Source organism: Pantherophis guttatus, chromosome 1 (assembly GCF_059756535.1).
Source record: "Pantherophis guttatus breed Tessera chromosome 1, ASM5975653v1, whole genome shotgun sequence".
NCBI classification, from domain to species: Eukaryota; Metazoa; Chordata; class Lepidosauria; order Squamata; family Colubridae; genus Pantherophis; species Pantherophis guttatus.
This window is the reverse complement of record NC_142063.1, coordinates 115,977,709-115,995,075: the sequence shown is the minus strand read 5'-3', so window position 1 is coordinate 115,995,075 and position 17,367 is coordinate 115,977,709. Positions and strand designations below refer to the sequence as shown.

The window sequence follows — 17,367 nt, the reverse complement described above, 5'->3', positions numbered from 1 at the left end:
CAATTATTATAAAACAATATTTCTTCCTTTCCAAATCCGTATACGGCCAAGTGATTTTGACACAGCATCTTTCACCTCCTTGTTCCTCAGGCTGTAGATCAGAGGGTTGAGCATGGGGATTACAACCGTGTAGAACAATGAGGCCCATTTGTCTTGGTCCATGGAATAGCTGGAGCTGGGCCGAAAGTACATGAAGAGTATTGTCCCGTGGTATATCCCAACAGCTGTCAGGTGAGAGGCGCAGGTGGAAAATGCTTTATACCTACCCTCAGCAGAGTGCATTCTCAGGACTGTACCCAAAATATAAGCATAGGATACAAGAATCATTCCAATGCTGATTCCTTCAATGCAGCCAACAAAGGCAAATATCACTATCTCACTGATGTAGGTATCAGAGCAGGAGAGAATGAGCAGTGGAGGTTCATCACAGAAGAAATGATTGATAATGTTAGATCTGCAGAATGACAGTCGAAATGTACAAGAAGTATTTATCGTTGCATTTACTACCCCTATAAAGTATGCAACGGTCATCAGTTCTTGACAGGTCCTTTTGGACATAATGATTGAATAGAGAAGTGGATTGCAAATGGCCACATACCTATCATAGGCCATTAAAGCCAACAAAAGACACTCGACATTTGCAAACAAGGCAAATACAAGCAGTTGCATAATGCAACCATTGTATGAAATCTTTTTAGTTTCAGCGTAGAAATCAAGCAGCATTTTAGGAGCAATGGCTGAGGAGTTACAGAGGTCAGCAAAGGAGAGGTTACCCAGGAAAAAATACATGGGGTTGTGAAGATGGGGCTCAGCACAGATCAACAAAATCATCCCAAGATTCCCAATTATTGTAACAAGATAAACTAAGAAGAAGATGATAAAAAGAGTGAACTGCATTTTAGGATTATCTGTGAATCCCATAAGAATGAATTCCGTTATGACAGTCTGATTTCCTTTATCCATGATCTTTCACAATGGAGGCTGGATCCAGGATGAGAGATAAATCCAGAATTCCCTTCTGTTTATATCCTGGGAAAGAAAGCAGCACGTTGAAAGTATTTCATCAGTATAGCTTTTATTTGAAAACAATTCTGAAACTGAAATATTGTTACTATAAACTCTGTACTAGCTATTATAATGCCAATCAATAAGATTTCTTCAATACAAATCATTTAAAAAATTCTGCCTATACAGTTTACAATATTCAAACACAAAATTAGATCTTTAAAATGATTACTATTTGCAGGAAATTTTATTCTCATAACAACGTTCTTTAAGTTTGAACTTCTAAATATCAAACTGAAGATAAGTTTTCCTTTAGCTGAGATGGAAAGCAAGAGTTCTGGATATTAAAGTTATGAATGTTGTTAAGTCAATCACATTTGCTGTGAAAGTTGTATCACACAAAAATATGTAAGTGTGGAATTAAGTCCCAATAAATATTTCAATATTTCAGTATTATGAATGAATCTGACTTTGGCAAGCCTCAGTAGCCAATTGGCGTATAGTCAAAGCATTCTAAGTTATTTTTTAGTGTCAAATTCTTATACAAATTCAATACAAAAAGTCCTATATGATGGTAAAACATTTATTTTTTTATTTTTAACTTTAGTTTGTATTGTTATTAATAAATAACTTACCAGGAATATTTCAAATGTTTCTTTCCTTACTTTCAGATTCTACAAGCAGAAGGAGAAAGCTTAAATGCTATTTAATGCCATCTGGGATATTATCCCCTGATATTCTCAGCTGCCAAGTTCTTGGGAATTGTTGTATCTGCTAATAAATGTGAGTGTGTGTGTGTGTTTATTTGTTTGTATGTATGCACCCATCATTCTATTCCCTTTTGGAGTCAGTAGTGCTATACAAAAGGAATAAGAAATGGTACGCTAAATGATTTGAAGAGATGAAATAAGAAGTAGAAAAGAAAATCTAGTTTACACCAATATCATCCATTGCACCTCTGCACACCTTTCTTTCCCTGAAAATCATTCTTATTTCCATCATATGATTCTTCTATTTCACATATTATATTTTGTTTTTTACATTTATCTTCTCCCTGTTTTGAGGATTGTATCGACTCTAATGATGATTATCTTGGTATTCCTCCAGTGGTGGGTTGCCTCCAGTTTGCACCGGTTCTATAGAACCGGTAGTAAAACTGGCGGGAGGCTCCGCCTACTAACCCTGATGTCATCAAAACGCTTCTGCGCATGCGCAGAGGCTTCTGCGCTTGCACGCAGCCCCGCTGCAAACTGGTAGTAAAGGTAATGTCTTCCTCTCATTCCCAACCATTTTACCCTTTCTTATATATATGTTTTGCAATCTGACCTTTATTCATTTTTTCAAGAGGACCAGACCACCTCATTTACGTCTTTTATACTGGTCACTCGCTCATATTATTTAGCACTCATTTATTTCTGACAGTTGCTTCTTGTTTTATCACCCGTTAAGTATCCCATTCTCATTGCATTCAACTTCCTTCTATGTCTCTCCTGAGATACCCAACTCTCACTTCCAAATTAAAAAAAAGTGGGCAAAAGCACATCATGCACTCATCCATTAACATATCTTTCAATAAATATTCATTCCTTGTAAAGGACCATATGCCACCTACTATCTTTCTGCTATCATTTTCATAGCCATCCACTTTCTCTTGCTTGGTAAAAAGGCTCCCAATTTCTTTCCTATAAATTCATCTGCTTCCTTGCGGTTTTCACCGTGCATGCATAATGTGCCATCAATCACTCCTTTTACCCAAATGTGCACAAACATTTTTTCATACTGCTCATTGCATCGTGCAGTTTGCTGCAATAATTCAATCTCTCAGTCAGCAATATGGCATCATCTGCATTCACATACATTTATGGGCCCATCTTAAATATATCATAGCAGTGTTGCTTATACATTTATGTATAAATACATTGAACAAGTAAGAGAACATCACACGTTTTTGTCCTAGTTTCTATTTTCTTCTTCCTAGTATTTTCTTGCAAGTGCATGGTCCTTTATTATGATTATTATTTGGATCAACCAAGTGTTGATTCATTGATTGTGACAGGAATTGACTGACCAGCTTGTTACCCAAGGCTGACTTTGTGGGCTATGAGAAAAGGTGATCGGCCCAAGGTCACCCACCCAGTTTTCATGCCTAGGGCTGTTGAATCACCTATTAAGATATTTATTTATCTTATTCTAACTTATTTATCTTTTTTTCTAACTTATTCTAACAATTTCTGACCTCCTATTCTCATATTCAGGAAAACTTTCCCATAAATCAAGCTTAACCACTTCATCATAAACTTTCTCTAAAGTTTTCTGCACAAAAAATTTTCTGTTTTGTATTTTTGTATTTATGTTTTTGTTTTTTGGTTGTTTAAAAATTAATAAAATATGAATAAAAAAAACTTTCTCTAAATTGATAATATTTCTCAATGGCCTGCTGAAGAGCAAAAATCTGGTTTGCACATCCCCTGCCTGGTATTAAATATTCTATTTCTCAAATGTTGCTCATTGTCACCTTGATTATCCTTTCAGTCAAAATCCTGACAAACAGTTACAGTTTCACCTGGGTAAAGGTACACCCTACAGCAGAAATATCTTCTGTGACGAGCCTGCCTGATGCATACCTCTGAAAATATCAGGGATGTGTGCTCCTTCCCAGGGTGAAAAGTACAAGTACAGACTGTCTCACTATATTTATTATTGATAGTGGTCAATACTTTCACAGGTGTGGCTGGCCAATACAGCATTATGTCTGTTTTGCTGTTAAGACAGGAAGGGCAATTTTTAAAAATATAAACCATCTACAAAGGAATGTCTTATAAACCAGTTGCAGAAGAATGTTTTGCATAAAGCTTGTGTACAAAGCACTCCTTCAAAGCTTTGCATTGCCCTCATTCTTCTCTCCATTTCATCTGCCTCACCGAACACCAGTCCTGTGATCAGGCTAAGAGTAAAGACTGACTCAGTATCACCTGGTGAATATATTTATTCAATTATAGTCTAAAACCTTAATCACATGCTGGATCTTATTCAGCTATTTCTTAGAGAAATAGCTATGGTTTTAGGTCCTCAATTACAGGGTTTAACTGCATATATAGGCTGTACACCGCCCTGAGTCCTTCGGGAGAAGGGCGGTATAGAAATAAAATTATTATTATTATTATTATTATTATTATTATTATTATTATTATTATTATTATTATTATTATTATTATTATTATTATTATTATTATTATTATATATTGTTTATAATGAATAAGTACATATTTATACATCATCAGAGAGAATGGAAATTTGCATAAAATATGGTTATGTTCATTTAATTTGGGAGAGAGCAAGATAAAATTTAATTTGGAAACAATTCTTCTAATTTAAATTGAAATATAATAATCTCATGATAATGAGAATTCTGTTCTCAGGGAAGTTGTATATCTACTCAGTGTACTATCCAGGCACAAATTATTGATAGGGAACTTCATGGAAACCAGCTACTTTATATGTTTTTTCAGCCTCAAACCTGGCCTGGGAAGTTTTTCAAATACCAGATGCTATCAAATACAGGTAGGATCCCTGACAGGTAGAACTCATGGGCAATCTGTATTAAATACATGGAGGCTACAGGTGAGATCATCCTGTGTAATTTCACTTCACTGCCATGTTTTCTTTTTTTTTGGAAGTGTTATTTGTAATTTAGTTATAATGCAACAGCAGGTTTCCAGTTGACCAGAAGAAGATAGACTTATTTTTCCAACATCAATGTTGAAAGACAATGTTGAAAGACAACTTGTATTAAGTTGATGAGATTGCTCTGATAGCTGAAGCTGCAAATGGTTAATCTGCAAGCTAAAATAAAAGTTAAGAAGCACCGTGAAAAAAAATGGGACTAAGATTAAAGATAAAGAAGAACAAACTAATGACATTGGGTACAGTAAAACTTAGGCTTGACAATAAAGATATTGAATTAATTGATAGCTTCTGTCTTTTAGGATTTACCATCAATAATAAAAGAACCATCAATAATAAAAGAGAAATATGTCACAAACTAGCACTATGTAGGGTAGCAAGGAAGGCCTTGGAAACATTCTTCAGTATGTTTATACCTACAAAGATAAGAATCATGCATTTAATATTTTTTTGTGACACTTTATGGAGGTGAAGGTTGAACTTTGAAGACATAGCATACAAGGAATGTTTCTACTTTTGAATTTTGGTTTTGGAGAAGATTCCTGAGAATACCATGGATAGATAAGAAAACAAACAAATGGATAATGCAACAAATCAATCCAGAGGTTTGGAAAACATGGAAGGAAAGGAAAGAAGGAAATGAGCCAAGTGGATCGATTTGATTACACTAGTGATAGATGTACTACTGGAAAACCTAAACCTAAAAACTAAGTCAGGACTGATCATCCTGGAGAAGGTTCATCTATGTGCTTGCTAAGAGTTGTCACTGACTTATGACACGTAATCAAACAATCAATCAATGAAGAGTCAATGAAGTCTTTAAAGCAGTTGTGGATGTTATCTCTGTCCTGTAAACTTAATAGACTCCCACACACACAGAGGAACACAAGCAATTAGGAAAATAATTTTCCTGTTCCTTTGAAAATTCATTTAGTAACAGTAGAAGTAGCATATTACCCTTGATAATAAACTTAAAAAAATAGTTGAGGTTTACCACCAGGGAATCAGTTGTTTGGATCATAAGGATCTTCTATAAAAAAGACTATCTCAATGACCCACTAAACTAATCTAACTATCCAAGATGTTTGCTACATTTCAGAATATTTCTACCATTATTTCGTTTGGACAAGAAGACCTGTCTCCAGATAATGTCAGCAAATAGTGTAATCATATGTTCAGGTATCTGAAAATACTTTCAATCTTTTCAATTCCTAGCTTGTAAATCAGAATGTCATGGAATGTTTTGCCATTTTTGTTGTTGAAATTATGATATATCTACTACACAATTTGCCAAGGAAAGTACTGGTTCAAAATTGATACGTTAGAATAGACTTGTTAGATATTTGGGAATATGGTTAATGGCAAAATGCACTATGATAAAAGAAGATAACTACAACAGTTTGAAAGGTTTGCTATACATAGGTCTGTTTCATCATTATGTGCCTAGGAAGCCACACTACAAGCAGAAGCAAAATGGATTGTATATTGATGAAGTGTAAGAATTCCCTATCTGAAAGAACTTGCCCAAAATTCTATAGAAAAGAATGCATGCACAGGACTGCTAGAGAAGAGATGATCATCAGTTGTTATAAAATTCAGTACCAATAATATGCTTCTGATTATCAGTTGCTACAGTCCTCATAATCTGAGTATCACACTAGTATCTGTTTGACTACTGTAAAAACAGAATGATATGCTAAATAGGTTTTAAACACTCATTCAGCAAGAGCTTTTTGACCTTCATTGCTACATTAATGCAGAAATGGAAATGTAGAAAAATTGTATAGATATGTACCAGTATAAATGATTTAAGACTGAGATACTGCTAAATGACTTCTCATGTCAAGTTTCTTCTGTCCTTAAATATTACTTAGGGCCTTTCCATGCTGCCTAGTTAAAATGCTGTCTGCTAGACCTTGAACCCTCAGTACTGCTCCCAATCCTGCCTCTGTAAACACTGTTCTGGGTTGCCACTAAATAACGGTGTCTTCATTTTATGCAACAATTGTTCAGGAAATTAACTGGTAGATTCCCCTGGCTTTGTTTCCCATCCTTCCTGCCAAGCACCATGAATCATAATCTTTACAAGGATTGAGGCTGTACTGGGGAGGAATTGAGGTTTGACAGATAACTTGAATGGCAGGTTGAACCATCTGTCAAAATTCACTTTGGCTTGCAAGTGTTTTGGGTCGGTACATTGGAAATGAGTTTGGCTAACAGCTGAGCAGTTGTCTTCCATTGCCACTGCCAGTTAGCTATTATCAGGTTTATTTTGAAGCTAAGTTAGGGTATGTGTCACAGAGCATTAAAAGTGTGCTCAAAATAAACCTCACAGCAGATCATCGCTGTGGATGACACAGCAGAAACAAAGCTGGTTTCACTTCTCAGGCTTCCCCCAGTGATGGACCCTCTTTCAAAGCCAAGACTTCTGGTTCAGTTTGGGGAGAGTGCAGTTTGAAAGAACCACAAACTCCTTCTTCCCCAATCAAAAAGTCCTTGGAGAATAGTATCCAGGGACTGGCAGGAGAATGGTATGAGTGTATCAACCTAGAATGATCAATAGGTGTTTAGGAACCTCACCTGCCAAGTGTGGATCCATTTTCCAAGAGTTATTTGGCTTCACCACCCGTTGAATGATCAATGAAGTGTCTTAGATTGTATCCATAGTAAAATTATCATGCTTCCTGCTTCAGAGGAAAATACTATTTTTAAGAGCAGAAAATCTAAGGCTGGGTTAATGCTGCCTGTGATATCGGTTGGAGATAAGATAAAAACAGTATCATGGGGAATATATCAGAAAAAGGATTGTTGAGGAATATTTTCCTCATGATTAAGTCTAAAGGTCTTTGCTCTGATTCATTATACATCCTGATGTTTTGCGTTATCAGTGACAGCTAAGAAGCTTTATCTGCAGAGCCTTGGACAAGATACGGATCCTTATAAAATATCCTTTTTTATATATTACAGATCTGATGCCACTGAAGAAACAGATACTAGCCTTTCAACAGTTTTTAATTACTGAAGAGAAATGATTGAAGAAAACCACACAAAGGTGACTGAATTTGTTTTTGTAGGTTTAGTGGATAGTCCAAAGATGGAGCTACTCTCTTTTATTGTGATACTAATTATCTATTTAATTACACTGACTGGCAATCTGGGGATGATCATATTAATCAGGATAAGCTCTCAGCTCCAGAGCCCTATGTATTTCTTCCTCAGTCATTTGTCTTTCTTAGATTTTGGATATTCTTCAGCCATTGCCCCTAAAATGCTAGCTAACATACTGGCAGACAAGAAAAGCATTTCATATGCTAATTGTGCCGCACAGATGTATTTTTTCATTTTCTGTGCAAGTACTGAGTGTATCCTCCTGGCAGCGATGGCGTATGATCGGTACATGGCTATCTGTAATCCTCTCCTCTATGTGGTTACCATGTCTCCCAAAGTGTGCACTGTGCTGGTGGCTGGATCTTATCTCATTGGCTTGGTGAATGCAGTGACACAAACAGCTTCTACCTTTCAGCTCTCTTTTTGTGGCTCCAATGTCATCAACCATTTTTTCTGTGATGTTCCCCCATTGCTGTCTCTTTCTTGTACTGACACAAGCATCAACGAAATGGTGCTCTTCATTTTTGCAACAATCCTGGGTATATTTACTTCAACAGAAATTATGGTGTCATATGCATTCATCTTGACAGCAATCCTGCGGATTAATTCATCTGAGGGGAAACAAAAGGCTTTTTCAACATGTGCCTCCCACCTGGCAGCTGTAACCATCTTCTATGGAACAACTGTCTTTATGTACCTGCGCCCAAGTTCCAGCTATGTTCTGGATCAGGATAAATGGGCCTCCGTCTTCTATACCATAGTGATTCCAATGCTGAATCCTTTGATCTATAGCCTGAGGAACAAGGAAGTAAAAAATGCCGTGAGAAGAAGGCAGGCACTGGAGATGGCTTTCTTAAAGGGCATGAGATGTTTATGAAGGCTGACAAATGGAAGCATTTTATCTAAGCGTATGATCTAATGTGCCACTCTGTTTAAAGTGAATTTGTCTATATGGAAGGTATTCTTCAAAGCAGGAAACTAATTTGAGCAGGCTTTTTATTTTAACAGCAGCAACAACAACAAAAAATATATGAGGACGTACAGCATAAGGGAAAAAGATCTAACTTTTTCTAGCTCTACATCCTATCAGTATAGCCAAGAATGTATGCATCTAGACAGAGGGACAAAAGCAGGAAAAAACTCTTGAGATTACCAACCTCATAAACAAAAGCAGAGGGAATGAAAGTCAAGTTCACAACAAATCCTTAACTACCTGCACTCCACCTCCTGCTTTTCGTGGCCTCCTATGCTGATTCACAACTCCCATAATCTCTTGAAGAACACTCTGTCAATCTGTAGGCAAAGACTTCGTGAGTCCATCTGCCAATTTTTCTTCTTATGGGCAGTACCTGTTTAACAAATCCCTTTTCTTAAAGCAACTCCCACAAAGTCATACTTAATGTAGCTGCACTTGGGTTTAGTATTCTCATTCGGGACACTTGATTATTCATTGATAGTTCTCAAACAAGAGTGTTGGGTTTGGCTCCTCTTTCCCAAAGTTCATGTCACATGGTTTCTTGGCACACTTATGGAGGTGCATACTTTGCTTTTTGCTCATCCAGTTGATTGCTCTATCTCCAGGTAGATGCATTATCCACAAGTAGAATGACATCTTTTGCTCAGTCTGCACCAGGGGTGGGTTCTACTTACCTTTACTACTGGTTTGCAACAGGATTGCGTGCGCACGCTCGCGCCTTGCTTCTGCGCATGCCCAGAAGCTTCTGCACATGCGCAGATCACCAATGATGACATCTGGGATGGTGGGTGGGGCCTCAGACCAGTTTTACTACCGACGGTTCTTGCGTCCGAACCAGGGGCAACCCACCAGTGGCCTGCACCCATGTAGTCAAGAAATGAATGCTTGAATTTCTGAAAAGAAAGACAGAATGTTGTGGCTCTGAAGTTAGCAGACAGAATGAAAAGCAAAGGGGAAACCCTCAACTTTCTATCTATGCCCCATTACTCCCTATAGGCAACTGCCAAAGAAGCAGTTCCATTGAAATCACATTTACAAGACTTAATTAATTGTAAATTGAAATGAAATGGAATTAAATGAATTTGCTTGAATTTGCAATTGCACCAAAACCATATGACTGAATAAACTAGGCTGTTTTTTAAAATTATATATTAGAGAGTGGCAAAAATTATGATTTTGTTTTGTAGTACCTCTCGCCAAAACCTGTCCTTATGCAGAATGAAGGAAAAAAAGATAGTTATTTTGCATATTCTGTTTAGTGGACTGAATTTAGTTTCTTGAACAGAGATTTCATTGGCAAATAAGATTATAATACATATTAATTTATGCACTGCTCAGATTCATTTTTGATGAGATGGGCAGCTGTACACATTTGATAAACAAAGAAACAAATCTTTGTGCTAGAATTAAAAAATAATTGGCTAGCAATCATATTCACTTACTAATGGAGAACTATATCTCATCTTCATGGTTTTAATAATGGGATAACAGAACATATTGGATAGAATATCATCTATTACTCTGGATTCTATGAACTCTGAACAGGAACCTATTTAAGGAGCAGTGATGTTCTTTTTCTTGTTCTCAGTGCAGTCTAGAACACAGGTCCCAACCTTGGCAACTTTAAGACTTGTGGACTTCAACTCCCAGAAGCAAAGCTGGCTGAGGAACTCTGGGAGTTGAAGTCCACAAGTCTTAAAGTTGTCAAGGTTGGAGACCCCTAGTCTAGAATGTTTCTCAAAAGCTGGTTTTTCAGAGGTCAGGACGATGGAATTTGATTTGTGTTGTGGGTAAGCATTTCAGAGAAATTATCAACTTTTTAAGCTCAATTATAAACCTATTTCCATTCATTAAGGGCACTGTTTGATTCAAGCCTACATCTTTTGTTACAAAGAACACTATGGTAATGTTCATCCAATGCAGCAGAAGATATATGCAAAGATGTATGTTTCATAGGAACAATGACAAGTTACCATTGTAAAACGCAGCTGCTTTAGAATTAGCTGTTAAAGATATATTCTTTTTTTTTTTAAAAAATCTTCCTTTCTAAGACATATTAAATTTTAAGTGGCTAGGAATTATGTTATAAATAATTCTATGATGCCAAAATTGCCTTTCCTTCTTCTTTTACTAAAATCCAAGCCTACTACAGAACAAAGTAAGCAATTTTACTATCAAATTATTATTTAAAGAAACCGGCATAATAAAATATACATGAACCATTAATTACACAAGCTTAAGATAATGGTAAAAATGATTGTTTACCCATCTATCAAAGCAAACAAGAGAGAGATTTAAGGACCAAGTCTGAAATGGAGTTCAAAAAGTTGGGGGTGGGGGGCGGTGGGTGGGCGGTGGTTATGATTGTTTATATTCACCCAGTAATTTACATTTCTTGCTGGGTGGTCAATATAGCAGAATATTAAAATATTCTCAATTTTAATTCTTGATAATATTGTCAGAATATCAAAAGCCCAGTTTTACAGCTCCTTTTTCAGAGCATCTTACTCTTTTGACAAATATGTCACTTCATCCATACTATTGATTCTATTTACTACTTCCCAAAATAAATTATATTTCTTTGTGGAATTCTTGCTTGTCATTTTTCCTTGGAGCGTTGTTATGATTTCGATTATGAGGGTGTTTCAGCCTTGTCCATTTTAAGATGCATAGATTTCAGCTCCCAAAATTCTGCAGCCAAAACATTGGGTCACTACAGGGGCAAAAATGTCCTCATCTCCTAAAGAGATTAGAAGAGAGGAAATCCTATTCTGTACCAATCAAAGAGAATATTTGTAGCTCAGGCTTGAATTGTAGAGTCCTTGGTGCCTTCTGGTTGGTTTTTTTGTAGATGTTTCATTACCCAGTTATGTAATATCAAGAATTCCACAATCCTATTCTGTGTTTAAAAGAATGGAAGAACATTTATTTCCAACTCATTTCATTTGGGCTACGGGAAAGGAACAGCAAGCCATCAAGCTATCATTTCCCTTATAGACCTGGAAGCTTAAGAACTAGAAAGCAGAAGGCCAAAAGATCTGCACAATAAGGAAATGTAGAAGAAAGGAAGAAAGAAAGAAAGAAAGAAAGAAAGAAAGAAAGAAAGAAAGAAAGAAAGAAAGAAAGAAAGAAAAAAGAAAGAAAAAAAGTTTTGCAGCAATTTCAATAATGAGCTTAAATTTTTGTGTGCATATAAGTATGGATGATAAGCCACAGACCCTTTGAATTCCTGGGAGGGGGCACAGCCCACAGGCTAAGACCCCATTCTAGACTGATGTCATCACACTCTTACAAGCACCAACACGACAGAGCATATTTAATATTGTTGAGGCACCCTAAATTTCATTCAGAGTATCTTCCAGTTCTCCATATTGCACTAAAAATGACTAAAACTTCATTTCTATGGTTTTTGCCTGCTATTTGAGTTATTTACTTCTAGTTTGGAGTCACATGCTATGTTTTCTTGTTGATTAGAGTGACTGAGTGTTGAAAATGCTTTAATGTTTCATTTTTGAGCTACCTAAAATCTACTGCGAGTCACTTACACATATACTTACAGACACACTTGTACACCCTACCAATAAACAGTACTGACCATTCTCTATCCATTTGTTGAACCACATCAGAACATCTGCCTTCCTTTCCCATATGTCAGAAGAAGCAGATTAAAAAAAATCGGGATGAAATGGATTAAATGGTAGCTCCACTGGAAAGAGAAGGCTTCAGGTGAGGGGGATAAAGGATAAATTTTTAGTGAAGCAGCCTCTCCCAAACTGACTTTCAAAGGCACCCAGCCCTTTGCCCCTCCTGCCTATATAGTAAGTAATTCCTTTGTTTTCAACAGCTTGTGTTCTTATCAGCTAATAGAAGATTCCATTTGCAAGTAATTATTAGGAGAAAATTAAACCTCCTATGGAAAATAGGAAAGTGATGAAATATTTCCATATTACTTTAGATCCATTTAGATTTGAAAATACTTGAAAAGCAGGAGAGGTATGCTGCAGGTCCCTTCTGCTAAGGAATGTCATTTTGTGGGATCCAGAAGTTGTGCTTTTTCTGCTGTGGCTCACGTACTCTACAACATCATTCCTCCCCCCAAGGTGAGGTTGGCCCCATCCCTGTTATCCTTCCAGAAAGCCCTTAAAAACGTGGTCTTTGCACAAGAAGCCTGCAAGGTGGTTTTACACAGTTAAATGATTGTTATTCTCCTGTGATCTTGGCTTTTTTTGTGTTTTTATTTTGATCATTTTATTTTGGTGTTTTAAGATTAATTATGTTGTTTTAATTGTTGCTGTGTTTGGATGCTGTGCAGACTCACATTATGTGAGTGGCCATATAAATTTAAACAAACAGATAAATAAAATTGTTATTAACTCAAGATGGGGGGGCATCCTCCTCTCTCCCTTCCTTATATTTGTGCACTGCCATACCTAAGCAGACTTGTGGAAATTTATAGACTAATAATTAAATCATTCACAAATTAATAAAATATATTCAGGAAGATATGTATAAATAAAGCATTCACAGTAAAACACACCCATGAAAATAAGAATGATCAATTATCAATTAAAATCCACACTGACGCTCTGATACAACTATGATATTACCTAAATCGCCCTTTATTAATATTACTCCCAGCACATAGTGTTTTCATTATTCACAAAACAAGGGGGAATGTGGGATTATTTTTTTTAAAAAAAGCAGTAAAAATGAAACATTCTGAATGAATGTTTTTTTCTCCTTCAGACAGACATACTGATTCCTCCAGTTCATAGATTACAACTGGTATTCATAGTCACCGTTACTGCAAAGCGAAGTACCCCAAAGTAAAGAGAAAGGCAATTTATTCCTGAGGAAACTTAGGCCCCCTCATGAAGCTCATACAGAAATGTTGGTTCAGATTTCTTCTCATAGCTGTCCTTGCAGAGTTGTTATCGCAAGGATGAAATGGGGGGGGGGGGGGAGCATGAAGGATGATTGGCGTAGGAATGAGGTATTTATAATCTGCTTGTGGACTCCCTAGAGATCTCTAATAGACAGTGTGGGAGCTGAATGCTAAGAGTGGTAGACTTGTAAATTGATGTTTAGGTACTCTTGACTTCTTAACCCAGAAAGCTACTTCATACATGTGTCAACATCTTGTTCAAAAGATGTAGCATAAATACACTAAAGTAAACCAAAAAGGCAAAGACAGCCATTGATTTGGTGTTTTTTGAATAACAAAACTTATGATCCCATCTGACTGATTAATGTAGATATTAAAATCTTATCTGCTGTTTTAGCCAATAGGGTCTAGAAAGTGACTTCTTCCATGGTTAAGAATAATGAAATTGACTTTATTACAACTAGACATGGATCAGATAATATTTGACTTGTGGTGGGATTTATTTATTTAATACAAAAGCAAAAAGCGAATCCCGCTGGTTGAAATACTGTCATTTGATATGGAAAATTGATTGTAATGAAATATCTCTCTCTCCCCCCAAAAATTTTACAAAATTCCTTTGTTAAAGGTTGCCTATTTATAAATTAATTCAATATAAAAATTCAAAACACAGAATGGAAAAAGGAATTGGAGGCGTCCATTTTGTCTAAACAATGGGAGGCTGTACTATCTTCCCTCATCCCTCCATTCAATCTACCACCCTAGATCACAGCTTATTGCAAAATGTATTATTTTTGATTTACTGTACCACGTTGTATTTGAAAAAGGATGAATAAATCACTGTTTTGCAGAAAATGAAATAAAAATAATGCTTCATTGAGACACATATTTTTGTGATGTCCTTATATTATGGAAAGATGTTCTTTCATATCCCGACTTTGAAACAGGTTTTAATATTATGCCCATATTCTCCTAAATTGCATATCTATACATAATAGATGACAGCTGCACAATGGATTTTGCATGCTATTTTTATTGTCAAGAGTCGTGTTCGTCAGCATTGGAAAGAGCAATTTATAGTCTCAATTGCTCAGTGAATTTAACACTTGATATTACTTACAATTTATGAATAAGATTAGATATGAACCATTATAACAAAATACAAGCAACCTGGAATTAAGGAGAAACTTCCTAATAGTGAGGACAATTAATCAGCTTGCCTTCAGAAGTTATACGTGCTTCATCACTGGAAGGTATTAAGGTATTAAGAGCCGAGGTGGCGCAGTGGTTAGAGTGCAGTACTGAAGCTACTTCAGCTGACTGCTAGTTCAGCAGATCAGCGGATCAAATCTCACCAGGCTCAAGGTTGACTCAGCCTTCCATCCTTCTGAGGTGGGTAAAATGAGGACCCAGATTGTTGGGGGCAATATGCTATTTAGTATACTGTCTTTGGTGTAAACTGCCCAGAGGCTTCGGAGAGTGGGTGGCATAGAAATGTGAATAATAAAAATAAAAAATAATAAAAGATTGGACATCCACCTATCTGAAATAGTATAGAGCTGTAATGGTGAACCAAAGGTGGCACGCAGAGCCCTCTCTGTGGGCAAGTGCGCCATGGCCATCTGCTCTTTTGGTTTCTGGTGCGCACATGTGCGCTGCAGGGGTGGGTTCTAATTTTTTTTACTACTGGTTCTGTGGGCGTGGCTTATTTTGTGGGTGTGGCTTGGAGGTCATGTGACTAGGTGGGTGTGGCTAGCTGCTCAGTCTCATTTCTGGAAGATCCTCGCACTTACGACCAGTCCTCACACTTACAACCCGACTCATTTGTTTGCTTTTAACACTGATCAGCTGTAGGACGGCCCTTTGAAGCCCCGCGGCAAGAGTTTAAACAGTTTTTTCCCCTCTAGTCATCAGTTGGGACTTAGGAGGCAGCAATAGATTGGGGGTGGGGCCAAATAAAAGGTAAGAATAACGTGGGAGAGTGGGGGGGGGAGAACCGGTTCGGTGACATCATATCGTCACCGCTACTGGCTCCGCCGAACCGGACCGAACCGGGAGGAACCCACCACTGGTGTGCTGGCCAGCTGGTCTTCATGTGCCCCGGAGCACCATAAATCTGAAGACCAGCTGGCCGGTGCGCATGCGCACACCATAAAGCTGAAGACTAGGTGGCTGGTGCGTGCATGTGCACCGGGCAGCTGGTCTTTGGGTTTACAGTGCTCTGGTGTGTGTGCATATATGCGTGCATGCGTGTTCCGGTTTTGACACTTGGTGCTGAAAAACTTCACCATCTCTGGTATAGGGGGCTGGACTAGAAGACCTCCAAGGTCCCTTCCAGCTCTATTCTGATTGATAGAACACTAATTCTTTAAATCTAATCTTTGTGTAAAAATATATATACACAATATCAATATCGATATGCATGATATATCTTTTTTCTTTTTGTTAAATCGAATAAAGGACCATTTTAAAACATGCAAGAAAACTGTTTGAGAGCTGTAGGATAATTTAGAACTTAAAGAAATAAAAACACCCTTGATTATTTAGTAGGATTACTTATTTTAGAGATTCCTAGGCCATACTCTCATGAGACAATCTACCATGTATGAAACAAAGCATGGGTGTACAATTCTGATTTGATTGGGAACTGCAGGATGTGTTATTTTTAACTTGGTGGTCACAAAGGCCCTCTGATAACATTGTGCCATCACAGCAATGATTAGGGTAAGAACCTCTGGTCCATTTTTAATTTGGAGACAGTTAAGTAAGACATATGAGTGTACATACATAGGTATACTCTCATATGACTCTCAAATTAAAACAAACACACAGGAGAATACTATCCTCCTGAAAATTCTACTATGAAAAATAATCCTGCTGCCAAACTTTAAAGTACTTGGGGAACTGAGTGCTTCCATGGTTTATGGCTTACTCAGCCCTTCATATCGGGGTGAAATCTAAAATTTGTTACTACTGGTTCTGTGGGCATGGCTTGGTGGGGAGGTGGGGGTGGGGTAATGTGACTGGGTGAGCATGGCCAACTTCTTTTTTTTAACTTTTAAAAGCATTTTCTCTACAACCTTAAGAGGTTGCAGAAAAAAATGCTTTTAGAAGCTTCTGACGATCAGGCAAGTCAGCTGGGATCGCCAGAGGCTTTTAAAGGCATTTTTTTTCCCTGCAACCTCTTCGGCCGAAAGGGTTGCAGAAAAAAATGCTTTGAAAAGCCTTTGATGATCTCAGCTGAGCCGCAAAATCATCAGAGGCTTTTTTTTTTTTACTTTTTTAAAGCATTTTTTCGGCCGAAGACGTTGTAGAAAAAATGCTTTTAGAAGTAAAAAAAACAGCTTCTGATGATCGTGCGGCTCAGCTAGGCATGGGGGGGGGAGGGGCACAGGGATTTTTGCTACCAGTTCTCCGAACCACCCGCCGCCATCGCTACTGGATTGGGCGATCCGGTCCGAACCGGGAGCATTTCACCCCTGCTTCATATTATAGTTAACAGGAAAAGTTTTACAACATTAAAGGTAGTTCAATGGTTCTGCAATGCCAGGTTAATGGTTATCTTTTAAACAAATGAGATACCTGTGTGAGAATTGGAGACAATGCTCACCAGATAACAACATAAGGAAAATAATATAATATTCTAAATTATCTTGTCATTTCATTTCAATTTTTGTTATTTGCTATTATTATTGAAGTAGTTCTACAT

At 37.2% G+C, this 17,367-nt stretch overlaps 2 protein-coding genes across 2 annotated transcripts; one reads left to right on the top strand and one right to left on the bottom strand.

Annotated features, from left to right (window-relative positions):
- Positions 1-6: 6 nt before the first annotated feature.
- LOC117667210 (olfactory receptor 5AR1-like) lies at positions 7-963 on the bottom strand. The gene has a single exon (XM_034420421.3). The coding sequence runs from the start codon at positions 961-963 to the stop codon at positions 7-9; it is 957 nt and encodes a 318-aa protein (XP_034276312.3).
- Positions 964-7,717: 6,754 nt separating this feature from the next.
- On the top strand, positions 7,718-8,674 carry LOC117667209 (olfactory receptor 5AR1-like). Its single transcript, XM_034420420.2, has one exon. It carries the CDS (start codon positions 7,718-7,720, stop codon positions 8,672-8,674), a length of 957 nt encoding a protein of 318 aa, XP_034276311.2.
- Positions 8,675-17,367: the final 8,693 nt, after the last annotated feature.

What these genes read in the sequence shown, in the direction of transcription:
- LOC117667209 (XM_034420420.2), top strand. Translation starts at nt 7,718, where the DNA reads ATGATTGAAGAAAACCACACAAAGGTGACTGAATTTGTTTTTGTAGGT.
- LOC117667210 (XM_034420421.3), bottom strand. Translation starts at nt 963, where the DNA reads ATGGATAAAGGAAATCAGACTGTCATAACGGAATTCATTCTTATGGGA.